At 35.2% G+C, this 27,841-nt stretch overlaps 3 protein-coding genes across 8 annotated transcripts; 2 read left to right on the forward strand and 1 right to left on the reverse strand.

Moving 5' to 3' along the window:
- Positions 1 to 785: 785 nt before the first annotated feature.
- On the forward strand, positions 786 to 6,496 carry LOC7463302 (protein-tyrosine sulfotransferase). Of its 6 annotated transcripts, none has more exons than XM_024608946.2 (13): positions 787 to 1,154; positions 1,228 to 1,312; positions 1,400 to 1,565; positions 1,649 to 1,720; positions 2,135 to 2,423; positions 2,852 to 2,992; positions 3,115 to 3,219; positions 3,330 to 3,477; positions 3,577 to 3,632; positions 3,759 to 3,827; positions 3,912 to 4,031; positions 5,096 to 5,230; positions 6,156 to 6,496. In XM_024608946.2, exons 2-13 carry the CDS (start codon positions 1,267 to 1,269, stop codon positions 6,294 to 6,296), a joined length of 1,488 nt encoding a protein of 495 aa, XP_024464714.1. In that variant the 5' UTR covers positions 787 to 1,154; positions 1,228 to 1,266; the 3' UTR covers positions 6,297 to 6,496. The 6 variants fall into 6 exon arrangements, with proteins under 6 accessions (XP_052311951.1, XP_024464714.1, XP_052311948.1 ...); XM_052455988.1 differs by having other exon boundaries at positions 1,231 to 1,312; XM_052455989.1 differs by having other exon boundaries at positions 789 to 1,154; positions 3,583 to 3,632.
- A 5,448-nt stretch (positions 6,497 to 11,944) lies between these two features.
- Positions 11,945 to 18,750, forward strand: LOC7463301 (isovaleryl-CoA dehydrogenase, mitochondrial). Its single transcript, XM_002314241.4, has 15 exons — positions 11,945 to 12,247; positions 12,344 to 12,427; positions 12,503 to 12,560; positions 12,648 to 12,772; positions 12,885 to 12,929; positions 13,262 to 13,310; positions 13,405 to 13,514; positions 14,146 to 14,222; positions 14,603 to 14,653; positions 14,751 to 14,815; positions 15,426 to 15,580; positions 16,493 to 16,533; positions 16,619 to 16,673; positions 17,945 to 18,001; positions 18,361 to 18,750. Exons 1-15 carry the CDS (start codon positions 12,101 to 12,103, stop codon positions 18,502 to 18,504), a joined length of 1,263 nt encoding a protein of 420 aa, XP_002314277.1. The 5' UTR covers positions 11,945 to 12,100; the 3' UTR covers positions 18,505 to 18,750.
- A 515-nt stretch (positions 18,751 to 19,265) lies between these two features.
- Positions 19,266 to 26,889, reverse strand: LOC7491142 (auxin response factor 4). Its single transcript, XM_024608865.2, is given in 13 exon segments — positions 19,266 to 19,582; positions 19,585 to 19,691; positions 20,441 to 20,631; positions 20,717 to 21,432; positions 21,526 to 21,688; positions 22,601 to 22,676; positions 22,770 to 22,889; positions 24,594 to 24,758; positions 25,064 to 25,154; positions 25,234 to 25,318; positions 25,429 to 25,614; positions 25,836 to 25,892; positions 25,979 to 26,889. Coding segments are annotated over 13 exon segments (2,334 nt in total). The 5' UTR covers positions 26,282 to 26,889; the 3' UTR covers positions 19,266 to 19,508.
- Between the last annotated feature and the right edge of the window lie 952 nt (positions 26,890 to 27,841).

Here is a 27,841-nt window from a genome sequence, read left to right on the forward strand (position 1 = left end):
TTTGTTCTTTTCGTAAAGGAAAAAGTAATTGAATTGATTATTGAAAACAGTTCAGTTTTTTCAGAAAGTTCATTAGTTATTAGATTGTCGACAGGAGTTGACTTTATAAATAAAATGATTTAATTAATTTTATAAATAAACTATAAAATCTAATTCTTATTTACTTTAATATTTAAAAAATAAAATAAAAAATAATAATTTAAAAAATATAAAAAACGACTCGAGTCAATCCACCAAACCCGCGATTCAATTTACAAGTTTTTTTTATGTTAACCCGGACAGACTTGGACGGTTTTTTAATTATATTTTATCAAATTTTATTATTTTATATTTAATTTGTTGAGAAATAAGTTATATTATTATTTTTATTTTGAAAAAAAAAGATTTTTTTTATTTGTTTTTAATTACATATAAAATTTTGAGACATGATTTTTAATGTTTTTCTTATTAAAACTTACTTTTTGAGAAGATAATAACTTTTTTTTATTTTAATCAAAATGTTTTTTATTTAAAAAGATATTTTCATTAAAACAAAACAAAAATACATTAATAAGAAAATATAATTTAGGTAGAAGAGATACACATTTTCCTACTTATTTTGAAGTTATTTAAATTGTTAAAAACATTTATTTTAATTGTCTTTACTTTAAAATTAAAAAAGCTATTAATACAAAAAAATTACATAAATAAAAAAAATGAATAATTCATCTAATAAACAAATAAACCAAAACCTTTATAAAAACAAACAGCTCATCTGATCAGTTAAACTTTTTACAATTAATTAGTTAATTGACAGTGATTTAAGCTGTTTTACGCTTTGACGAAATGCCCCCTGTGAAACAAAAAGGAAACTCCCACCAAGATCAAATATTTTTAATCGGCTTGTCTGTCTTCGGTGCCATCAATTCAGAGCAAGCTCTCTGTTGTTTTTGGGACACAGCACAACTCAAGAGAAGACCAAAGCCTGATTCACCAGTTTTCTCGGGAAAACACAAATTTTGTTTGGTCTTTTGAGTTGTGAAAAGAAAAATCGGACGACCCTCCTGATTGATTGGGAGCTGGAGTGAATCCCAACCAGCCCATCAAAAACGAAAAGGCAAGGGCTGGGTTGTGTTCAAGAATTTATGAGCACAAGATTCCTCAACTCGATACAGGTGAATTTCTGTTTCTTGTTTGATAGTTTTCTCCATTCTGCTATTCTTTCTAAACCCTAGTCTGTTTTGGCAGTAGGTGGAGGAGTAGAGGGATTTTTTTTTCTTTAACCGGATGGATCCTACTCTGAAGCTGCTTGCCTTTCTGATTCTTGTTTTGGGTATGTTTTTATTGTTTAAAGTTTTTCACATATTGTTTTTTGCTGGTCACTCTGCATTTACCTCTTGTTTGTTTGTTTCCGTGTTAGCCAATATCTGTCCCATCAAGAGTGATTTTAGCCACTGTGAAAAGGTTGTTAAAAACTGGGCATTCTCTTCCCTTCAACAACGAGTTAAAGAGGACAAGCATACACTTCGAGATTTGTTGTTTTTCCTTCATGTCCCCAGAACTGGTGGCCGCACGTATTTTCACTGGTATTTCCTCTATGGAACATCACATTTTGATCAAATTCGAGGCCTTACTTACAGCTCTACTACCTTATGTTTTGTGCTTGCAGTTTCTTGAAAAGGTTGTACGCTAATGCTCAAGAATGCCCCCGTTCTTATGATAAGCTACGGTTTGATCCAAGGTATCACTTTCCTATTCAGCAACTCCTTATTTCTTATAATTCTGGTTTTCCATCTTTTTGCTCAACCAAATGTTCAGTTTTTTTATGGATGTTATTGATAAAATTGATTTCTTTGAAATCTCTTTTGGAGGCTGAATTGACAACACTCTTATATATATTACATACAATGGGAAATCCTAACGGGTTTGTTTTCTCTATCTATCGAGTATTACTCTACCTCATCCCATCTCTAGATTCACCTCTAATCAAGCAAGTTCTTGCTCTATAATTTATAAGTGCAGAGGTAGGAAGAATGAAAGGCTTGATTGCAGCAACCATATGGCAGTATTTTAAATATTGTAACACTATAAAAAGGGGAAAAGGCTATCTATTGATTTATGACATTTTTATTGATTTAGTTTGCATCTTGTGCAGAAAGCAGGAATGCAGGTTGTTGGCAACTCATGATGACTATAGCATGATGTCCAAACTTCCCAAGGAGAAAACTTCGGTGGTGACCATTCTTAGAAATCCAGTTGACCGTATCTTTAGCACTTATGAATTCTCAATTGAAGTTGCAGCTAGGTTTTTGGTGCATCCTAACTTAACTTCTGCTACAAAAATGGTTGGCCGCTTGCGCCCTGGAGCTACTGGAGTCAGTACATTGGATATATGGCCGTGGAAATATTTGGTCCCGTGGATGAGGGAAGACCTTTTTGCTCGGGTATGTTTCTCATGTAATCTGCTGCCACCTGTTGGATTTCACACTTCCTCTGTTTGTTCAATAACATGATATTTCTTCTTGATTCTTTTGTTTCATGGTTCATAACTGTTTGGACATATGCTCTTATCATGAATGCCCTTCCACATTATTGTCCTTAAGGAAAAATACAACTCAAAACAAGACCTAATTAAGTTCTAATTATATCTGACCATTTTGAAGACACAGATACTCCATGTTATTTGTCCCTCTTCAGTAATCATCTCACTCTAATTTCTCTAACCTGCATGTACATATTCTTTACAATGACCAGGACCAATTCTGCATGGACCACTAAAACTTGTCATGACAATGCAATAATTTATTGAAAGACTAGGCTTTTTCTTCCTTGAGCTGCATGTTATGTTTATATGTTTTATTCTCATGGACAGAGGGATGCTAGAAAAATGATGGGCTCAATTGACATTAAGAGGAATGACCCATACAACATGGAGGAAATGGTGATGCCTTTACAGGAATATATCAATGACCCTAGAGCTCATGAGCTTGTACACAATGGAGAGACGTTCCAGGTACTTGTCCTGTTAAATCTCACAGCATGCGGTACTTCATCCTTTTTCTTTATACAATCTCACTATCCAGGCTACTATAGTCATTGAATTCTTGGAGTCTTACCAACTGTTTTAATTAACAGGTTGCAGGATTGACAAACAACTCTTATTTTGCGGAATCACATGAAGTGCGTTGTTGTGTGCAGAAGCATAAGATTCTTGGTGAACATGTTCTTGAAGTTGCAAAGGTAATTACAATAGGTTTCTGCGTTTTGGACAATGCTGTGTCACGATATTGTTCCTCTGATATTTTTCCCTCCATGGTTGTTTTCATGGTAGATACTTGTAAATCTTGCAGAAGAGGTTGGATGATATGCTATATGTTGGACTCACTGAGGACCACAGAGAGTCTGCAACTATGTTTGCAAATGTAGTCGGTGCACAGGTGATTTCTCAGGCATTAACAGAAAATTCTAGCATGGAGAGTGCTGCTAATAGCAAATCAGGTTGGTTTGGGGAGGAATTCCTTTTCCACTTTAGCCCTTCCCTCAAGTGGTTTCGTATCTTCCAAGTCATATAATTTTTATTTTTATTCTTTGCTTGAGGTACAGGGCAGGGTTCTTCGCATTCTGAATCATTGCCTGACAATGATGATAATCAGGTGAGCAGCAGTGAACTCTTTGCTCTTGGCACTAGTGATATTTGGTAATTAAGGTAGTTCATTTAGTAAATGTGACACCGAATGCTAAGCAGAGTAGCATGTATTCTTGCTATTTCTTCATGACAGGATAGCACTTCAGACCACAAGGCAGATGAAATTGGTTCCACAGAGGATCTGGAAGAGAAGAAAGAAACTGTAAGGCACATTGTATACATATAATGAATTGTCTTTCCTTTAAAAGGATAAAAGTTAACTTGGATCATCTTTCCAACACATTAGATGACTGTGGGTAAACTTATGGAAGCTTATGAAGGCTGCATTTCTAGTTTACGAAAGACCCAGTCACGGCGCCGCAAGTCTTCTTTGAAGAGAATCTCTCCAGCAAACTTTTCGAAGGAGGTGCACTTTTCAAGATTTTCTTTCACCGGCCATTCTTTCTGCTAGTCTAACCCCCCTTCTTTATTTTTTTGTTTGTTTAAACAAATTTCTTTTCATATCATCAACCTGCCTCATAATTTGTCAAATTTCTACGAACTTTGACATTTTTGATGCTTCTTGAAGAATTAACAGGTGACAGGATTCATTGTTGTGTGATAGAGCAGACTGCAGCCAAAAATGATGCTTGCTGTCATGCTTTGCTCTGGGTAGTCTGAAATTTGAAGTCTAGCTGAAGCTAATAAATAAATTCAATGAGAAATATGTAACACATCAAACATTTGGATAGGAGGAATGACTGGTTATATGGGGGGGGGGGGCTTTTCTTCCCTTCCCAAACCTCTGATCCTCAACAGTTCCTTTAGCAGATTTTATGTGGAATCTGAAGGGCACTCCATAGTTGAAGCTGTGTGGTCAGAGGCTCTCAATAAGTCTAGCATTAATCTTGCAGAGTAGTAGATCTCAGAAGACTACATCTCTGCATATTTGTTTTTTGTGGTACCACGTGGCTTAGAAGATTTTTTGGTGCTATGCTGTTTTAGCAGTGATTATGTTAGGATAAAGAGAGATGCTTAAATTTCAAGGAACATTTCTCTTTTTGGTCATGCGGGACAGGACAGCGATACTAACCTTGCTTCCTTGTGGTAATGCTGTTGCAATTTAAGGGTGTTTCTCTGGCGGACTTTTAGCTGAATTGGTTTGGACTGGAATGCTCTTTATTTTGAGAGTGCTTCTTTTCCATTTTCCAGATTGTTACCCTTCAGAAGTAGAAATTCCTTTTCTGCTTGCCTCATAGTATTTATACATTTGTTTATTTCCAAACATCTTCATTTAATGTATTGCATTTTGAAGTTTATGCCGAATGTTTTCTGTCTCACTTGTGTATGCATGTGGTTTCCATGTTGAAACATTTTGTAATGTTGGTAGACTGCCTTTTTGAATTGTTATGATTCACTGCTGATGATTTGATTATGGAAGAATCCACCCCTGCTATTACTTACTAACCCTTCCACGATGAAATTTCACAGGATCGCAGTAGGGTTTCTGAGGTGGTTATTGAGCAGATAAGATCACTAAACCACCTTGATTTCGAGCTATATAAATATGCTCAGGAGATCTTTGCAAAGCAACACAAGCATGTGGTGGAAAAGTTGTCTAGTATGGTAAGCATCTCTTTCAGAAATGTAATCTATTCCATATTTCTGCTGGCGTTCACACTTAATCATGCTGGTTATTGCTTCACCTAAGAAAATATTGGCTGGTGAAACTTCTATAATATTGTGATGCATGTTTTAACACTCTCAGTGCTCTCTTCTTGACTCTTTCCCCGTCTCTAACCCATGCTCATCGATACTTATTTTCTTCTTTTTTTTTCACCTGCTTGTTACACCAATATCCTGTTCTGTTATAGGTTTTAAATATGTGATGACTTATCAGGATGCAGCAACTCCTGTTGTAGTTTTGTGAACAAAAAACTCCAACAATACTCTTTTAGCTGTTCATATCTCTCAACCCTTTTTAATGGTACGCTGTGAAGAGTATTGCTATTTCAGCTACCCATGGTCCTTTTTGAAGAGGCTTTTGAAGTACTGGACAACATATATTATTTTCTGTACTTGAAAATGCAATCTCATTCCATGCTCTGGATATGCATCTGGCAGTTAATTAAAGATGCCAGAAAGCACAATCACAAAAGGCGTAGAACATTAGAGAAACACCAAAATCAAGTCTTTATAGCTTTTCACCACCCAAGAAAGAGCAGGGATGGTTACCAGTATCTAAACATTCTTTGCACGAAAAGCTATTTGTCATATCTTATAATCACATTTTGAGGAACAGCTAATTAAGAACACCTCCAAACAGGCTTAAGCTATTTGTCATATCTTATAATCACATTTTGAGGAACAGCTAATTAAGAACACCTCCAAACAGGCTTAAGCTGTTTGGTTACTATCAGTTTTAAAACTTTTTCTTTTGTGTTTCCTGGTGTTATTCCGCACATTTTTCTTTGTTTTTCATGGTCGTCTTTAAACAGCTTATGGGGTGAAGGTGAGGTGCCTTATATGTCGTGTTTTTTTTCTACTGCAGGAGTCGGAGAGCATGTTCAACAACCCTGGTGGGATCACGATGTGGAAATTCTTTTCATCAGCCATGTGCATTGTCGTCCTCCTTGCACTCCTTTTCCTATTTGTAAATGCAAGAAGAAGAATGTCGAAAGTTAAGATATAAAACATCACTTTCTACTTGTTTAGAAATAGAAGATATCCATTGGCCAAAAGGGAAAAAAAAAAGGCTCCTGTACACTGGATAGGAAAGTAGGTTTCGTTCCTATGCCTCTCGTTTACTTGAAGTTCGATCAACGATGGACCGGTTCATTTTTTTTGATAGGGATGGCTTGCTGATGAGATGTTATAAATTTTGTTTATCCAGCTCCCACTCTTTTTTTTTTTTTTTTTTTTTTTGTATTTCCTCAGAAATCCAATACCCACAATGGTCCTGTTCATCTTTTGTTTTGTCATAATTATTGAATGTTCAAGCTTAAATGAGTAATTGGCAAACCCTAAATTCGAAACTTGTGAATTGTGAAGGATGACACAGGACAACTGAAATCATGGCACATGATTCGGAAAAATCTGAAATTATCATATTTTTTTATCCTTGCCAAAATGACCATCATTGGCACTCCAATTTTCACAATTTTAAAAACGAGAAAGAAAAACAGAACTATTAAAGGACAACGATTTTATTAATCTTTTTTATAAAATCTTTTTCTAAAATAATGTTAAGAATGCACATTTGAATTAAGCTATGATAGGCTCAGCTAAAGGTATTGAGTGGATTATTTTAGATTGACTCATAATTAGGTCCAAGTTTATATCCTACAGTAAGTTGGGTTAATTTATATCTTATATTAACTTGAGTTAATTTAAATCAGCAATAATGTTATTTTGTTTTTTTTTAAAATGAAACTAGGTTTTTACTAGATCAACCAGTGTAGGGTTGACCTGCTAGGTCAATTAGGTCATGTTATGGTTTTAAAACCTGATTTGGGATTGACTTGAAGCAACGATCAGGTCACGAGTTGTGATGGTTGACTCGATTCAACTTATTTGTTTTTAATCAAAATGATGTTATTTTGATAAAAAATAAAATAAAAAATCAACAAGTTAATGATCGATTTTTAACCGTGTCAACTTGAATTTTTGACCAAATTACTTGAGTTTTTTTTCTTTAACCTAGACTGGTCCAAATACCAGGTCCTATGTTGACTAGGCAAACTTATCCAGGTTTTTAAACAATAAATTATGCTAGATTAACTCATTTATTTTAATTTGAAACTTGAGTTAAATGACAACTTGGATTAACAAGTTATTGGCTTGACTCATCAGGCCACCGGGGGCTTAAAAACACTGATGAAAAACACACGATCTCTCACTGAAAATATCTTGTTTTCAGCAGAGAAAAGATGGAAAAGGTTTTCAAACAAATAAATAACATTGACCATCATCATCAGTAATTTACTAGTACAAATAATGGTAGGTCATGCTCCCAACAACAAAGAATATGGTGTTTGCCCACCATCTTCCCGAATCTAATCTAATCATCGGTGCTCTCAAATCAAATCTTAACCATAATAATTAATATATACAACTCCAATTCTTTTATTTTTTTTCTATTATCATATGTTTGTATGGGGAATTGAGCAATTAGAATAGAAAGTAAAAAAAAATAAAGGAATTAACATAAAAACAAAAAGTTTTAGTGAAATAATATACTTTTAAAAGTTGCAGTTCAGAAACATTACATATAATTTATGTTGTGTTTCTGAACCGTGATATTAATTAAATATTATGGTTCTGAAATGCGACATGAATTAAATTTCAGTTGCCATACCAGCTATTCTATAAAAAACCAGCAGCAAGATTCCCCTATGTCTAAATCTAACCAAAAAAAAAGTTCTTATGAAATTTATTATTTAGTTTGTTAATCTTACATTTAATTTAGCTAATGATTTTAGAGAATAAAAAATTTTCTAATTTTAACAAAATTTGGGCATAGTTTCTCCTATTTAGGAACTATAACCAGAATTTTGTCCCGTTTAAAAATATCTGCAAAGAACCACAATAAATAAAAACAAATAAACATATATACATGCAAAATGAATATGAAATACTTAAATAATATAACATTCTAATAACTGAAATCCCAAAATATGGCAACACAACCCAATTTACGTCTACATCGTCTACTAGATGATTTAGGCTCATCAATAGCACGACTACATCCTGCTCCTGCCTTAGTGGCCTCTTCCTCTGCCACAACATCATCAAGAGTTAACCTCAGTCCAAAGTTATCAAGTCCACTGTGAAAAACATTGAACCACCGAGACGCATAGGTGTATCTTCCATGTTCTTCATCAATATTACAAAGCACAGATACAACCTCTCGACCCTCTCGTAGCAACAATCAACCTAATATTAACAAAACATTAATGTTAAATTAAAAGATCAGTAAATAAAATGCATTGTTTAAAATATATTAATTCTAAAGTGATTTGATTACTTATAATATTAATCATTTAACATCCTTGTTAGGCATGTTGCTTGTACTGCATGTATATAGGTGGAGGAACCTCCTCAAGATTCAGTGTAATGACATGACGTGCGATACCCATGCATCAAATCATATACTCCTCCTTTGTAATCACATGATGTGTCTGTAAATATCTCATTTCTTTGTACATCACATTCTAATATATAAGCTCCATAATGGTTTAACCAGTTGTAATCATCATTTTTACCATAATGATTCATGGCGTGCAACGCATCACTCATATCGATGTCGATTTAAATGAATTATTTGTAGTTGAACTGTCGCATTACCTGATCTGGGCAATGTAGCTCAATCATCTTAAAAAATATTAACGGGACCATTGATATTCATATGTCCTTCCCTCTAGTGCAAATAGTTGTAGCAACTACCAATCTTTCATCCTCATAAGACGCTCACATGACCTATAAAAGATAAGTATCTTAAATATTAAACAATAATAACTTGGTAAAGTTAAGTTTTTTCTTTAACAAATGGTTCATAAAATACCTGGATGGGTTGCCACCTATCTAGCTCACTCTGATAAAATGATAACACGTGTTGAATTATTATCAAATACTCTACTAGCACACCACATAGCATCGCAAATATGTCACTTTAATTTCATTTTTAAGTTATAATTAGACAATATATATATGTAGATAATTGTAATACATGCATCATAGTGGGAGCTAAAATGTAACTTCTATAGTCTGGACAATCATAAGTGGCAATCTAGGCATTTGGGACCGATCCACATAAAGATACTTATAGGACCATAAATGTTATTCAACAAAAAAAATATGTTGTTTATTTCGTGTTAACAATAAATATTTAAAATGTAAATAGTTATTTTAAACTCTTTAACTCATATTTATAGAAGTAACAAACATCCCCTAACTTGTTTGACCATCTTCATGCATACAAGACATAAATATTTGTATAGGTATGCTAAGACACCAGATCCCCAACTATATGTGGGAATGACATCAAAGTCATTAAGAAGTGTCAGATAAATTAAAGAGATATATCTCCTCGTGAGGTATGTGAATAATACAACTCCAAACAAACACAATATATATGCTCTAGCATACCTACTTAACATATTAAAATTATCATATTAATTCACATATACTTAACAAATAATCAACATATTCAAATCATAATTTAATGGATATGTAACACCACACCTCACTAGCAAGATATTGTCCGCTTTAGCCCGCGGGCCTCACGGATTCGTTCTTGGCAGCCACGCATGGCCCCAAAACACGTCTTATTAGTCAAGGTGAGTATGCTTATATAAGACCTTCTTCCAAGTCCTCACCCGCCGATGTGGGATATTACAATCCACCCCTCTTAAGGAACCCGACGACCCCGTCAGCACCATCGAACAGCCAGTGAGTTAGGCTCTGATACCAAATGTAACACCCCACCCCACTAGCAAGATATTGTCCGCTTTGACCCACGGCCCTCACGGATTTGTTCTTGTCAGCCACACATGGCCCCAAAACGCGTCTTACTAGTCAAGGTAAGCATGCTCATATAAGGTCTTCCCCGAAGTCCTCACCCGCTGATGTGGGATATTACAGGATACCTTCACAAGACCTCATCGTTAGCATTATTTGGTGATATGGTAAATGTCTTCTCAATCTATTTAAAACGTATGCTACCCCCCTTCACTTTATAAGGAAGGGGTGTCAATCCAAATACACGCTCGCATAACATAATCCAATTACACACATTAGTGGATGTGATTATCTGTTCATTAATAGAAAGTCCAAGCAAAACTACAACGTCTTGTAGTGTCGATGTCATCTTCCTATGTTTAAGATGAAATGTGTGTGTCTCATGTATCCATCGCTCAATTAGTGTATGGATCAAGTCATAGTCAAGCTTGATATGCTCTAAACAATTGATGTATAAAAAAATAGTTTGTAACACATGGCTTAACTCGCTCATGTAACTTCATCTGCTATATATTTGGCAATAAATCATATTTCATCCTGCATAACAATTTAAAATATAATTATATAAATATATAATACATTGAATGTTAAGTAATGAAAATATGTATTGAAATTAAAACATACTTATAATCCCAATGAAAACATCTTCTGATCAATGTTTATCCTGCAGCCGCAAGACAAAAGTGTCAATGAGCCCGATAGGCATGTACTATGAATCAAACTTTCCATGCAAATAGTCATGCTTTCTAAAAATATCAACGTTATAATATGGCTTCCCAACATGAGAAGAAGATTTGTTACCTTGCATATGCGACATCATATGTAAGTGTACCTGTGTTTAATGTGAAGTTAGATAAGTTTAATATACTTTTTAAAAAAATATCATAATATACTTTAACAAATATTTGTTTTGTCATGCATACGTTGTCAAATAGAACATGTTTTCTTATTATGACATGTTTCTTTACATGTCATATCTATAATGTGTATGACCATCCTTTGCATCCATCTTGTTGTGCAAACGAGTAGACATTCGTTGACCATACCTGAGTTTCCATTTAGATAAGTGTGCTTCAACTCAAGATCCAGTGTAATCATTTCATTCTAATTGATCTAGTAATGGATAAAATGACATTTTATATAATGATTTGTAACTCTAAACCTGGTAATGATCATCAATAAACTATGTAAAATCTAAGTAATTCTTAGCACAACATGCAAGAACATGTGAATATAGACGTTGAAATGTTTGTTGTTTACCATATGTCCATGTTCTACCATTCAATATGATTACTTGTCTAACTTCTTTTACAACACCAGGTTTAATATGGGTGTTGACCTGAAAAACTTGTTGTTCGGAGTCGAACATTGCAATATGATATCTTGATTTATCCCTACTTATTGTCAATTCAACCTGAATTGATGGGAGGCAAATTATTCCACATTGAATAAAATCATTTGCTTCACGTCTCTGCTTAACCCAATAACTATTACACTTGTAAAATGTTAATTACACTAGAGTTGAAATTTTTTAGTCAAACTATATTTTTATTGATCATTCAAATTATATTTGAATTTATTAAATGTACTTAGTCACATCTTTTTTTTCTTCTATTAAATAAAATATTAGCAACACCTTAAATATTTTCTTACATTAAAAAAAAAATATGGACCAATAATGTAGCCCATATCAACTAAAACACTAATTGGCTTTTATCAATGGATAAATTGTCACCACCAAAAACAATTCCAATATCTCGTATCCTAATTCTATTTTATCGTATCAAAGCACTAATGAATCACTACCTAAAAGACAAATGATTGAGTCAAATGGAGATAGACATGAAAGCTGAGTCAAATGTAAATCCTCCACGTCACAGTTCAGAAACAACGTAAGGGAAGTGAAATAGTTGTAGTTCGCTCGCTCCTCCTTTCTGTCTTTCTGGTGTGGTGTCCTGTCGTGGTAGAATAGTGAGAATGAAGAGAGTGTTTGGTGCGGCCGCGAGGAGGTCTCTGTCTCTTTTAAATACAAACAAGAAAAAACTCCCACATCCTCCTCCTCCTTCTGCCCCTTCTTTCTCCACCGCTTCTACCTCTTTTCTATTCGATGATACTCAACTCCAGGTCTTCTTCTGCTCTTTCTTAATTATTATTGTTGTTGTTGTTGTTTATTTGCTTCTCTGCTTGCTAAATGATTTGTTATTTCTTTCTTTTCCACAGTTTAAAGAAAGTGTTTCTCAATTTGCTCAAGAAAACATAGCGCCTCATGCCTCCACAATAGACCAATCAAATTATTTCCCCAAGGTGATTTAAATAAAGGGTTTCTTTTTGTTGAGAATTATTCAATCAATTTGATTCATCTCCTCCTAATTTCTCTAGGAAGTCAACTTATGGAAACTCATGGGAGACTTTAATCTACATGGGATTACTGCACCAGGTTAGGATTTAGGGTCAGCAATGTCTATTTCTTCTTCCTAGAAACCTCTTAATTTTCCTTTCCTTTCCTTTCCTTATGCCTTCGTAGAGGAATATGGTGGACTTGGTCTTGGTTACTTATACCACTGCGTAGCAATGGAAGAAATTAGTCGTGCTTCAGGATCTGTTGGCCTTTCTTATGGTGCCCATTCTAACCTCTGCATAAATCAGTTGGTAAACTAGACAAATCCCTTTTTCCATATTCTCATTATTCTAATGTATTATTTTTTTCACTGTCTTGAAACTTCTTACTTCCTTAATGCCTGCTGCCTGCTCTGTTTTTTAGGTGAGGAATGGAAATCCTGCTCAAAGACAAAAATACTTGCCCAAGGTTATTTTTTCCCTCCTTTTCCATTCCAACATCCCTTGGTCTCCTCGCTTTAATAACCAATTCATTCTTCTGCTAACGGTTTCTCAGAAATATACCTTATATTTATAAATGATCATCATGCTACAATCGCAAAGATCACACTAAAGTTTTCTTATTAATTTATGTGCAAAATGAAGTTGATGATATCAAATTTCTATGTCCTTTCAACAAGGTAGGGATATGAACCCGGACCATCTATTTCCTATCTTAAATTGATAAATATGATTTTCGCAATTATGGGTTTTCCCCCCAAATACTTTGTCTTTACTGTCTGATATTCTCTTCTTATGAAGCTTATTAGTGGAGAGCATGTAGGAGCACTTGCAATGAGTGAACCCAATGGTAATCCATATGTTTGCACAGCTTATGTTTTGCTGGGATTTCTAGCTATTCTTTTAGGTGATTTGTAGTCTGGCTCATTACTGTCTTCTTTCAGCTGGCTCTGATGTTGTTAGCATGAAATGCAAAGCTGATCGTGTTGATGGAGGCTATATCATAAATGGAAACAAGATGTGGTGCACCAATGGGCCAGTTGCTCAGACATTGGTAACTTCTCAGTATTGCCCCCCAACTCCCTTTATCTCCCTTCTTATGAAATGCATGTCTGTAATGCACAATTGTATGGATTGATAAACGTATGAGTTGCTTGGGAAACTAGACTTGCACATGAACTCAATGATGGATCCAAATTGCTAAACATCCTTTTTTGTTCTTCCAGTTCGTATTGTTTATTATTTATATTCTCAAGAACATGAGTGGTGTAATATCTTTTATAACGCTGTTGAAGAGCTTTAAATAATAAGCCAATGCATGTGAATGCATAGAACATTGGAGATGAAACAAACTGATAAAAACAAACTATTTTATATGATCCTGTTGCAATAGAAAACCGATTTCAGTTGGGAATTCTTGTGTAGCATGTTCGAAAGTATAATTGGTTGTGTATGAGTTGTCCCCCTTTCCTTTTCTGATCTATTGAAAAGACAATTCCTACTCTACTGCTATGACTGATATCCCTATCAATTTTCTTTTTTTTGAAGACATTAATGTTTGGTTGTATAGCTAGTACATGATGGTTACCTCATGCAACTATTATGTGATGTTGACTAATTGTATCATATTCTGTTCTATGAAGTCATCTTTTGTTTGTTGAAAGTAATGCCTAGAATTGGGACAGGTTGTTTATGCAAAAACCAATGTCACAGCTGGATCAAAAGGAATCACGGCATTTATCATTGAGAAGGGAATGCCTGGGTACTTGAACCATCATTTTCTATTAAAATGGAAAGCCACTTGTTCTTTGGACTTATTTGTTAGACACTTCCCTCTGAATGAGCTGGGCACCGCCTTTCATTTGATTAAAATTTTCCTAAGCACTATTTGCACCTGAATGTCTTTAAATGGATAATAATTACATAAGTTTTGTGTAGAAATTTGAAAGCAGAAATGATTTTTCAAAGAAAAAGAACTGTTCAAATGAGAAGATTTATTTCTGAGACTATTCAAAAAAATCCTTAAATGTTTTAGAAAGGATAAATATGGCATTTTTTGTCATGGTAAACGTAAAACACTGACAAATGAAAAGCAGAATTTGAACCCTTGACTTATGGAAGGTCTTTTACTGATGACTGCAGATTTAGCACTGCCCAGAAATTAGACAAGCTTGGGATGAGAGGAAGTGATACGTATGTTAAGAATGCTCTTACTGGTGTTTTCTATTTTCTAGTACATCAACCTTCCTCTTTCCCTCCTTCCTACTAATATGGTTGATGGTCTGAGCAGATGTGAGCTTGTGTTTGAGAATTGCTTTGTTCCAGAAGAAAATGTTCTTGGGCAGGAAGGAAAAGGTTCATTCATACTATTTTCTTGTGTTTCTTTCAATGAAGACCTTTGTAAGATGTTCGATGTCTAATTACAGTGACAGCTTGTCACTGTAATTAGACAAGGTTCTTCCATACTATTGCTGTCACTGTAATTAGACAAGGTTCTTCCATACTATTGCTGTCACTGTAATTAGACAAGGTTCTTTCATACTATTTTCTTGTGTTTCTTTTGAGGAAGATCTTTCGAAGATGTTTGATGTCTAATTACAGTGATTGCTTGTCACTGCAAACAAAGTTGATGTGTGTCTAGGGATCATGACACAAGCAACTCAGCCAGACTATCTGTAACAGATAAATGTGACTGGAGATAAAACTAGGTTTTAAATACCTCCAAGGATTCAGCCTCTCACAGGAAACATTCTTAAATGACTGTGTTAGTTTGTTAGTGATCATGATCGTAAGGAGGGATGCACAGATAGTCAGAGATTTATGTGTGTAGAACCAGCTAATTTTGTACTTGTTCAAATTGTTGAGGAGAAATCACATTTATCATAATAAATTTGCATCACATAGATTGCTTTCCTCTCCTCTTTACTTTTTTCTCTAAACATCAATAGTTGTCCTTTTCTATCAGGTGTGTATGTCATGATGTCAGGGCTGGATCTGGAGAGGCTTGTGTTGGCTGCTGGGCCACTTGGCATCATGCAGGCATGTCTTGACGTTGTTCTTCCTTACATTCGACAAAGAGAACAGTTTGGCCATCCAATTGGAGAGTTTCAGTTTATTCAGGTATAACTATTGGTGACCCAAACTTTCTAATGCAGTCTAGCTGGTGTTCGTATTGGGTCTTAATCTGTAACTAATAGTGTGCTCCTGTGTTGTGGGAGTTTCACCAGTTTTCTTCTTTATGTTTTACCATGACCTGTTGTTATGAACTGTAATTTGATAGACTTGACATCACATGGGATGGTTGAATTTATCATATTTGGTTTTGTTTTTCGTTTTTTTTTTTTTGGTTGCTTTAGCAAGTTGTATTGTCATGAATGGTGTTTCGATGCCCTTCATTAAGATTTGTCATTGCAAGTTCTAGTAACTTAAAGTAAACCTGTCTTCCTTGAAAACCCCTCATGTGAAAAAAATCATGCGTGCAAATTTTTTCATGTTCTTGTATATTCACTTTTCATCTTGTTGGGTGTGGAAGGATAAAAATATTGAGAAAATGGTTAGATTTCAAATCGGTGCTCCTTTACAAAATTGAGAAATATATTTTTATAGTTGGAAAATAAAAATATCTTGGTATAGTTTTACATTTGACTTTTCCTTTTACATAGGCAACAATCCTAAAAAGATAAAAAAGACTAAGAAAAATTATGAATAATAATGGAAAGGATAAAAAAATTGTGACCCCTTAAATTAAATTCAGGAGCTGAAATAAACCAATTGCTAGTCCAAAATATCATTTTACTTTTAAGAGAAGATTTAAGAAACAATTTAAGAGACTGAATAATGAGAAATATAAAGAATTATGATTTTACACTTGGCGATTTCAAACGCATGAAAAAATATATTAAGCTTTTACTTCATCCCTTTGCACATGTGACTAGTACATGTCATCACCATAATGCACTTTCAGTTGGTGCATCAGGTTTACTCACACATAGAGATAGATAGATATAGATTTTGATTGATCTTCATTTGCAGGGGAAGATTGCTGACATGTATACTTCCTTACAATCTTCAAGGTATGCATCCTAATAATATATTGTACTGTACTTTTCTAAATTCGGATGTTTGTATGGTAGCGACTAACAATTCTGAACATTTCAGGTCCTATGTTTATTCCGTCGCAAGGGATTGTGACAGTGGTAGAATTGACCCTAAGGTGATGATCTCATTCACATAGCTAGATGTTGATGTTTCGTCTGTTTTTTGTTTGTCTACTTAGTATATTGAAACCCCATATGACATGAACTCTGATTGACATTTTTTTCTTGTGGATGTAGAGGTCCATAAGAATGTGGTTTGCATCATGAGAGCTCTTTGTTTTACTCGTAAAATTCAGTACTGTTGCTAGTTGTCTCAGCACATTATAGATATTATGAATACCTGCCACGGTACACTTGTTGCAATTTTTTTTGTCGTAGTTTCCGTTGATGGGATATACTGGGAATGATTATTGTGGTATATACCTGGTAAGGATGGCTACTTGACTGGAAAGATAAGGGGTTTTTCAGAAATGTAGCACTCCATTTTTCCTGGAAAAACAGAAAAAATGAACTTTGTGTCCAAATGCATATTTTTATAAAATGGAAAACAGAAAATCTCCTCTCTTTTTTCATGATAAAGCATTGAATTGGAAAAACATGTTGGGCGTGTTTTTCAAAATTCTCTCATTTTCAAAGCTCAGCTAAAAAGGCACTTCTCCAAACTCTTATAACTAAATGATATTTTTTGGACAAAAATGTCCTCATCACTTTTGGGCTATGTCAATTAAATCCTATATATAATCTAAACTTTCCTCAATTTGTAAACTTAGCAGCTGCACCACCACCCTTTGTAACTTCTTCGGCTCTCTCCCCCTCCTCCCCGATCTCTATCTTTCACTATCTATTCATGGATCTGATTTGATGGTCAGGTTTTGAGTGGCTTTTCAATGAGTAAGCGAAGGTTGATTGAAATTTGTGCTATTGTAGTTTTACTGGTGGGAATACTTGGCAAAGTTTGTGTTGGCATCACCCGATTGTTGGTGGAGCAAAATAAGGGCTGCTGTTTTGCCTTTGATATACATTATCTATCAAGTTTTTCTTTTTGTTTGCCAAATTGACGATGAGGGGGGCATGCTAAACCTTTTTCTTTTTGTTTTTTTCTGAAATGATGTGTTTTTTAGGGTTAATTTAGCTGTAATTTCTGAATTTATATTTTAATATTGTTTATTTCACAATAAACCACATGTAAAATTTGGACTGAATTAATTTAGCTGTAATCTCGCTCTCTTCTTTTCAAGCCTTCATATTGATAAAGTCTTCTTTTCCTCATATCTTATCCTTTTCTTTTATTTCTTTCCTTTGTATGGGCTGTTTATCATCTCATATACACAACTATAAAATGTTTGATCTCAGCAATGCAACAACTTCTGTGGATATATATTTTCAGGATTGTGCTGGAGTCATACTTTGTGCGGCTGAAAGAGCGACCCAAGTTGCTTTGCAGGTGAAAGAGCACTCCCATTCTTTTGTTTATGAATTTCAAAATTGCATGTTCAGTAGGAGCACTAAAATCAAATGAATTTGTACGAACATAAAAAGAGCCTGAAATATATGTGTTTCACTGCACATGTCCTTTTTTTAGCCCTCAACGTTTTTTTTTCCCGCACCACTTTGCCCCTGGCCATCTGAATCATCATTTTTATTCCTGTCATGATGAAAGATTATGGACAAGTTATTCCAGTGCTTCCGCTCAGATGAGGGCAAATAGCAATCCAGAGAGGATAACAGATTTATATGCTATATGCAAGTTCTATGTTTTATGATTTTTCAAAATTGGTTACCTTTTTAGATCCACTTTTGCAGGCTATACAATGTTTAGGTGGAAATGGATATGTAAATGAGTACTCAACTGGTCGTCTTCTTCGAGATGCAAAACTATATGAGATCGGAGCAGGGACTAGTGAGATCAGAAGAATGATCATTGGTCGTGAACTCTTTAAGCAGTAAGAGGTAGCATGTTGTCTAGGGCATCCTGCGGCAGCATATTTTTCCCCGCCGTGTATGAAACTCATAGCGGGGCGACCATTGTCATAGAATGGATTGTCATTGGCTTTTGTATACGAGCTAACAGGAAATAATGGAAGACAGAGTTGAATGCTAGTAAAACAACTTTTCTTTCACTGTTACTCTTATTGTTGAATAATTCTTTATTTTTCCACAACTATAAAAATTATCTTAGAAATTGGCAGCACAGCTTCCACAGCCTACACTCTTCGGATTGTAAGAAAGAAATAGAGGGTAAACTCTGTTGAGTAAATGGAACTATCCAGGTTTGATTTCAGCTTGAATTGTGAGCTCCTCCATCTCTATGCTTGAACAGGCTAAATACCTGTTCTTACAAAGCTAGCTTTATCGTCGTATTTGCACATTACAAATCCCCCGGGGTGAGATGGTGCCCTAAGGAGATTCTATGACATTAGAGTTCTTGGTGATCATAAAATCCGTTCGTGCGAGTGTGTGTGGGGTAAAGCAACATATATCACCCCTGCCTCGTCATCTTGGCTACACCTATCTAAGCTTCAAGACACTCTGCTTGAATCTAATCCTGCCTGCGCATCTTGCGTATCCATTTGGTAGTTTGAGTTGTCAAACGACATCAGATGCACTGTCGAGCACAAAACTCTACAAGAATTATCTCGGACGTTTAATCCATATTTCCTCAGGCCAACGTTGAAAAGTTCATACTAGTGATCCAAGGCGGCAATCAGTGAATAATAAGACCACCTGTACTACACATACTAGATGAAAAAGAAATCACTGGTTCCATAACAGACTTCAATCATCCTCGTATATGAGGGCCAAGAGAGGCATACAAGTCCTAAAAGCTTCAATAGGTTCCATTCACTGCGGAACTCAGAACATGAATGATACAGAATACACAACTAGATTCAGGTGTTTAACAATAAGTTGCACAAACATAGCAAGCATAGTACTCGTTTCATTAACGAATTTCAAACCCTTATTACTGTTGGCGAACAATCTGGCTGGCCCACTGATGAAGACTTGGATGCTTCCATAATCACAGGGCTTGATCCAAACAACTTTGAGTATCGTCCCCAGTAATTCCAACGGTCATCTTCTCCACTTCTTCTTGGGTATATATATGGATCTTGGTTGCCACATTACAGAACTCACTGTCACCAGAAAAACTAGCCATAAGTAATCATCGCCTAGGAAAGAGTCAAAAACAGCATTTATTAATCAATCAGAAAGATAATGAAAAATAAGCTTCAATTTTCAATATCATCGTCCATTTTTCCCATTAGAAATCTAGAACTTGAGCTGTACAAAGTGCGAGGGCTTTCCACCAACCAATAAGATCTGGCACCTCCATTCTAATGGGAATTTAACATTGTGTTCAAATCCCAAGTTTAAATCATTGGGCATGCCTTGAGAAAATAAGGCGCTTTTGCTTTTCCATCAAAACAGGGAACATGCACTAAGAATAGACAGGTAAGCTTTTAACCTCCTTCCCATACCATTCTACTCCAATGAATTGCCTTCTTCCTTGAATATACAAACGTGCACACAAGTGAATCTAGAGACAATTTGAACTTTTGAGATAGAAGGTAGGCTTCATAGCATAGCTGGCCATTCCTGCATATCAACAATAATGCATCTTTCTCCCATGTACTTCACTACAAAAAACTTGGGTTTTCAGGCAATGACCATCTAAAAGAAAAGCACTACCTCTCATTTCTACCTATGCCCACTAGAATTTGCGTGCTACTTGCCAGCTTAGCACTGCTAAATATCACATTAAAACAAATCCAAAGGCTCACTTAAAATAATATGAAGGTGCTAAGGAGGCATGTTAAATTGACGTAATCATCCAATTTATTGGATAGCAGATAACATATCACTAATTTCATCAGACACTTACAGCCATGGGTCATCTCCGACAACCATAACATCATTCTCACTGTCAGTATACAAGATTCGCCATCCTTCCTCAGGATTTCGTAAAAGACCCTCCATGCTAAATAGTCGCTCTAGTTCATTCAAGAGATCACTATAGCCATTCAGCCTTGAAAGATCAATAGCTCTTCCGACCAAGCTACCTTGCTTGTGAACCTTCAACAAATTTATGTTAAAATGAGCAGGCTCCAGGTCAAGAAATCGCAATTTACTGTCTAGTTTTAATTCTAATGTAGCTTACCTTTGTGCAACTCCTCTTACTAGTGTTCTGCGAATTTGGAGATGTTTCTGCATTCAAGGAGAACCCAAAAAGTTTGCAGCCAGTAGCATTCCCATTAAAAAAGTCATCCTTTTGGTTTCTTAGATTTGCACATAAAGCCGGTGCAGCAGAAATACTTTCTTGTGTCTTATACTCGCTTGATTGATTAGGCTTTCTAACTTCTTCCCTAACCACACAAGTCTGAATAGAAGATGTATTGAAATGGGCATTTTCTCTAGAGAAGATAGCATAAGATTGTGTTCTGGGATCTTGACCATTTTTGTATACATCTCCATAGGGAAAGTACATACTTCTAAGGCTTTCTGCTGCTACAGGATAGAAAGCGGGTCTTGGTCCTGGATACATCTGGAAAGAACTGCGTCCAGTATTGGGCTTTCCCAAAGCACCAACAGAACTCAACGAGCATATTTCTTGACCTTGCAAGACCTTCAGGAACCTATCAGATTCCGTGAATCCTGTGTGGGTGGCAGGGTGAGCTCTAGTTAACTCACTGATTTTAGCCTTCTCTATTCCTGTCAATATGAGATTTTGTTGTGCTTTATTCCGCACCTCAAAATCCAGTGGATGGTTTACAGTATCACATCGATACACGGGTGATAGCAAACCAACATTTTCTTGACCTTGCAAGACCTTGGAGGATCTTACAGACTCCTTGAAATCCAAAAACCCACCCCCTCCTGCAGCAGGAAAAAGAGATTTAAAAGCTAAAGAAATTAGCAAGTAAATAAAAAGAAAAGAGGAATGTTGATCTCTTAGTTAAAGATTTATACCAGCTATGGGCTTATCAGGTGGGGCTGCTTGCAGCCCAGTCCGCAGTTTCTTCAACCTTGGTGAAGATTGAATAATCAAGGGTGGGAGTGAAACAGAAGCGTCAATTTCCCATGGGGAAACTCGTTCTTGATGATCACTGATGACATCTTCATCCCATCTAACCTGTTAAATGGTAGAGCACACGAGTCTACTAAATAGATCACAAAAAAGGTCAAAAGATAACCAACAGTTTTCAAGCTTCCATTTTCACTAAACAATGGAAATGCGAAGAAAAGAAATGGCATGCATGCGAAGGCAGCAGTATTCCTTGACAAGATATATTAAGTCCTACACAAAAACCTGCCTATTCAATGATGTAACAATATGTGTGTGCCCTGTAGATTTTGCAAAATCTTCAGAATGCACAAAGGTTGTCATCAACAATTGACTTATGTGGGGGCAGGGGAATTTCCTTAGTGATCCTGACAAATAGGTGAAAATCAATGTTGAGAACAGTATCTGCCTGGTAGAGCACAAAATCTTGAGAAAGAACAAAGATTGTCATCAATAACTGGATTGTGTGCGCTGACAATTAGTTGGTGTTGTGATCCTTGTTTCTGATAGTCATTTAGAGATGCTCTGGCTGTGTATTAGTTAGCTTGCAATTTCTGTTATTTCTAATATTTGTTGATGTCGCAGAAACTGTTAGTTAGTTGCAAAGATCTTGGAATTGTCAGGACCAAGTGTTAAAAAGCTAACAAAATGAAGATATATTCCTCAAGTAACAAGAATAACAGTTGGTTTTTCAGTTATAAATTCTCTCTTTTCTCTCTTGTTTTCTTCTTCTTCTACTTCATTGTTAAGAGACTTTCAACTAAGAAAGTCTCTTGACAGGTGAAAATCAATGTTGAGAAACTATATGTTTTTCATAAAGCAACCATGGTTGCGAAGCTCAACGGGGAGGCTTGATCTATTTAGATCCAAACCAAAAGAGATTGAATTCGAGGTGGTAGATGAAATGAAGGACTATGTGAAGAAACATGGCAAACAAAATCATCCAATTAGAATGATACATATGCAAACTGTAACTCTCACCATTAAGCACCTCCATTTTGAGTTGGGCCACTTATAGGGATCCAAGTCAGCTGTTCCAGTTACTACACCGCTACACCTGCAACAAGGCAGAAAGAATATCATATTCTTTGAAAGAATATCACCACAGGAAAATGAATTAGTCTTGCCATTTAACTGAATCATACTAGACCTTCTTTCAGGAGAATCATCCATTTCAAATCTCATTTTGAATCTTGTCCCGATGCAAACTGCATTGGTGATGCTTTTTATATACTTTTGGTAGGGTACAACAAACACTGCATGAGTGGCCCTGCAATTCAACAATTTTGAAAAACTTCTTTTTTTTATCAAGAACTAGCCTGACAAACAATTAAAACATTTCCAAGAATTGCAGAGAAAACTACATCCCTGTAATATATCCATGTATGCAATAGCTATTAACAAAAGACGTGAACTCATGGATTTGATTTTAAATTCACTTCTATTCGATCCTTCAGGGCCCCTGTTACCTAAACTTCTTACAAAAGAAAGAAAGTTTACACGTTTTCTTTGATTTAGTCAAAAGAATCAAAGTCGCAAAATCACCACCTGACATGGTAAACCTGCTAATTTCATTTAAATATGATACATGTTACTGGAATCAACAGGGGAGGACAATGTTTTAACAAATAATGCCTTCTGGAACACATATACATCTCTGAATTATATTCAAGGCTCTCTATTAGCACCTATTCCAATGCAAACTGCATGCTCCCTTTTCCTATAATTCCAATCACTACTAAACAATGATAGTTAGTTGTCAGAGGAAGTGTTTTCATCTGAGAGGTCACACGGTACTCGTGGAACAAATACAAACCCCAGAAGCCATAGAAACAGCAACAAATACAAACCCCAGAAGCCATAGAAACAGCAACAGCAATGATGACGCAGGACAAGAGCAAAGAAGTTTCTTTGTTGTTTGTAATTTAATAACGCTAGAATATTATTATTAGTAGCAAATTATATTTTAGATTTTTTTTATTGTTGAAGATAACATTAATTATGATTCTTATTTCCTATTTCATTTAGGTTACTCATGTTTATTGGTGTCTATAGAAACACCATAAATTCCATGTCAATTGGAGGAGATTTTATGATGAGTGAAGAATGATATTTAATTGTTTCTTCTGCCTTGTATACATGTCAATAGCATAGGAATAACTACTCTTGAGTTGAGAAAGAAAGAAGCATGCCTACATCAAATGCAAAAGGGTAATTTAAAAGAGCAAGCAAAATTATTGTGGAGCATGAATGGAGGTATTTTATTGGATGAACAGGGGTGAGGGGTAAGTGAATGTTCATTTACAAGAACAAAAGCTTTTATTTATAAAACATGTAATCAAGTCAGAAGTTCATTTATGAACATATAGTCTCCAGTAGATTAGCCTACACATTTGATCAAATGAAAGCGTCGAACCTCCATACAAGAACAAGAACTGTTATTCAGTCCAAAATATGAAAATTACAAGAGCATATGTTCCACCCACTCATTTTTTTAGGATATTGATCCATAGGAAGTAGAGACACCTTAAAAACATTCACCAATTGCAGTGCATTAAATTGCAGTCTCTTTTGGCCTGGGCCAACAATCTCAATCAAATGTTCTGACTCAGTTTGTATCACTCAGTTGAATAACTTGGGATCACAGAATGTGGTAAAATCTAATCCCTTGAATAATGAGGTGAAAAATCCAGCAAACTATCATAACAAATAAATCCTATTCACGGTATCGTAAAGTGCACAATAAAATTGCCATTAGCATGACACAGAACTCTATCAGTACCATTTGGAACTGGTATACAACATGTTTATGCTAAAATACATTTAGCTTAAGAGTAAGATCCCACTAAACAATGCATATTGGTCTTTCCAACTGCCAACAAAAGTGAGCTATTTACAACAGAAGTTGAAAGAGTACCAACAAAATGAGAGGACTAAAACATTGATTCAATTTAATTTATGATAGCTCTGGTACCTTGGACTATATGAAACAGTGAACACGCTCTTGGTGGATATTGCATTAGACACCAAGGAGAGAGCACTGGGAAGTGAATTCTGCTTGCCAGTAACAGAATCAGGAAGACCATTTCTAGGTCGAGCAGCTCGTCTGATCCCCAGTCTCAACTCTCCACCTTCGCCCCTATAACAAACAGATTACAAATTTCAAACTGCTGGAAGGTGGAAGCACTTGGTTACAATCATCCCCTGCAGGAAACTGGAGGATTTGGCAGCAATTGAAATTTCTCCACTTCTTTCATCTATTGTTTTCTTTCTCTTGTCTTTTTCCTTTTTCTTTTGTATTGAAATGATTCCATTTTCAAGCGACCTCTGATTTCTAGTAAGAATTTTCCCTCATGCGCTAATTACTAAATTTGAAGCAAGATTTCTGCCCAAACTCTACGAAGGAAGAAAAATGCACTTTCAGCATCATTATCCAGGACGTACCTCAGAAATAGCACTGCATCCCCTGAAACAAGATTCTTTTGACTCACAAAAATACTCCATCCCGTAGTTAGAAGATGCCTTCTTGGTTGACCTAAGAAGCAATAAACATTAAACAATACTGTCAATATTACCTTGAATTGAACCAAACCCAGAATTCAATCAAGATTTACCTCTGTAAATATGACGAAATCTCCATTCAACTCCATGCAAGTCTTTGGCCAAAAGCTCTTGAGAGGGTCTCTGCTGTTTATAATCCTGCAAATAAAGAAAACACTATCAGGTTAAGAACACAGTTATAACTTGGGCAACAAAGTTAATCTGACTGTCTAATAAAAGAAATGAACTGAAAGGCATAAAAATCACACCAGTGAAGGGAAACAGTCTTCGGCAGCTCTTCGAGGAACGGAAAACCCTCCATGGGTGCTAGTATCAGAAGCTGTGAGTGTTTTGCAAAACATGTGTGGGGTTGATTTTGTTGGTGATGCGTCGTCACCCTCTCCATCCACGCCTAACTCTTGAAGCTCTTTGCCTTCTAAATCCTGTCCTACCACCTATAAGGCATCCCCAAGAGAAAAGAAACCATCATCTTCAAAATAAAAACTGAGCTAATTCCAGATGAAACTATATGAACAGAAAGTAAATTAGAGCGAACAAATTCAATAGTGTATTATTAAGAACAAGAGGAGTCAAAGCCAACAAAAAGGAAGCATACTTTCTTCAAGGATTACAAACGAGCTAAAATACACTACACTGTAAAAATTCAAGATGATACCTCTGGTTGAGGAAGCAAAGTAAGCCGAGTGTAGACCTCATCATTTTCCCTATTGGCCTGCAAATGAAATATACTGTAGTAGAAAGAAAGAAGGAAACTTAACAAGTACAATCAAAGAATGGAAAGAAAAGAAAGAAACTTACAAGTAGCTGCACATTTACAACTTTGCAAAATATTTGTGGGTGGAGATCAAAATTGGGCATGTCCCTATGAGAGAAAGGAGAGGAAGAGGCAAGCTGCTCCAAGTGGCCTTGAGGGAAGTAGACAACCACATTCCCTTTCTTAGGGAGAGAAGTGAGAGGACCAGCACAAGCATGCCAAAGCTCCAAGTAAATTGAAGAGGAAACTGGAGATGAAGATGAATTAGAAGAACATGAAGAGTCCCCATTGGTACAAAATGAATTCTTCTCCACCTCAGTCACTGGATGATTCAGATCAATTTCCATGAACACCACCCCACCCAGTGTTTGTATAATGTATAATATATCCCAGTAGTGTGGGCTTAAAAATACAAGTACAGCAACCACATAACCAAACAGAAACTTACATCAAGTAATTTGATAGACAGAGAAAGAGATGCGATCAACAAGGAAGAATGGAAATGAGGTTAAGAAATCAGATATAAACCATGGATAAGGAAAGAAAGATAATCAAAACATGAGACTGGCTAGAAGCTGAACAGAAAACAACAACAAGACAAGAAGGTCGTGTTTAGTTTTAGTTTTAGATTTAGCTTTAGACACACAGTAAGTTAAGAGATGAGATGAGATGAGAAAGGAGCAAAAAGATTAGTATGCATCAAATAATAACAAGAAATTCAAAGAATGATTCCTCCCCCATTTGCAGGTACAGGGAAGAGGGAGCACAAGTAGCAGACATGGGAAGCACAGAAAACAAAAGGGCAAAAAGTTTTAAGGAAAAAAAAAAAAAAAAAGCCAATGTAGTGGTGGTGGTGGCTGCTTTTGGTCTGTTTTAGAGAGAGAAAGACTGTTTTTGGTGGAGGGGACAGGCCTAGACACTACTCTTCCCCACCATTCCATTCCATCCCCCCTCTCTCCCCCCTTCTCGTTTGCTTTTCTTTCTATCTCAATCTGTGTTTGGTCTCCTACATACACCAAATTTTATCAATCAATCCCCGGATTTAGATTTCCTATCAATTAGCCCCCTCTATCACTCTTGCTCTTCTCCTCTCCTTCTTTTCACGTTTTCAAAGAATTTTCGAAAAAAATTAAATTTTTTATTTTTATTTTTCTTCAAATTATTTTTTTTATTTTCAATGTTTTGATATGATAATATTAAAAATAAATTTTGAAAAATAAAAAAATATTTTTTCAATATATTTTCAAATAAAAAATATTTTAAAAAATAATTGTTAATAAAATAACAAATAGCTATTAGAATCCCACGTCTTATCTTCTCTAGGATCATAATTGCCATTAAACAAATCCAGGGATTCAATTTCCTTAGAGAAATATTGGGAGTTGAGATGCAAGGGATTTGATATTGAGAAATTTTATTTTTTATTTAAATACCCTCATCTTTTATATTAAGTTAATTTTTTTGTTAATATAAAATATAAAAAATATAAATCATTGTGAATTTGTTCTCTAATGAAAAAAAAAAGCAATCTTTAGAAAAAATCTTATTCATACTAGACTTCCTCGTTTTTAAATATTGAATGATATATTTTTTAAAATATATTTAAATAGTGATATATTAAATCATGGATATATGATGATTATGAAAATTAAACTATAATAAATTACAAAATATAATTCCAAGTAAACTTTATATTAAAGGGTAGATATAATAAAAAAAAATATTCAATCTTAAAAAAAACAGAAAAAATTACCCGATCAATCAGAGTAAATTTGTCAGACTTGTAGCCTGGATTATGAAAATGGGATAACCCTGTCAAAAAAGAAATAAAAATATATATATGAAGGCTGGTTCTAAACCAACTTAGTGTTAAATGACAAAAATTATAAAAAAAAATTATAAAAAAT

Source organism: Populus trichocarpa, chromosome 9 (assembly GCF_000002775.5).
Source record: "Populus trichocarpa isolate Nisqually-1 chromosome 9, P.trichocarpa_v4.1, whole genome shotgun sequence".
Classification (NCBI taxonomy): domain Eukaryota; kingdom Viridiplantae; phylum Streptophyta; class Magnoliopsida; order Malpighiales; family Salicaceae; genus Populus; species Populus trichocarpa.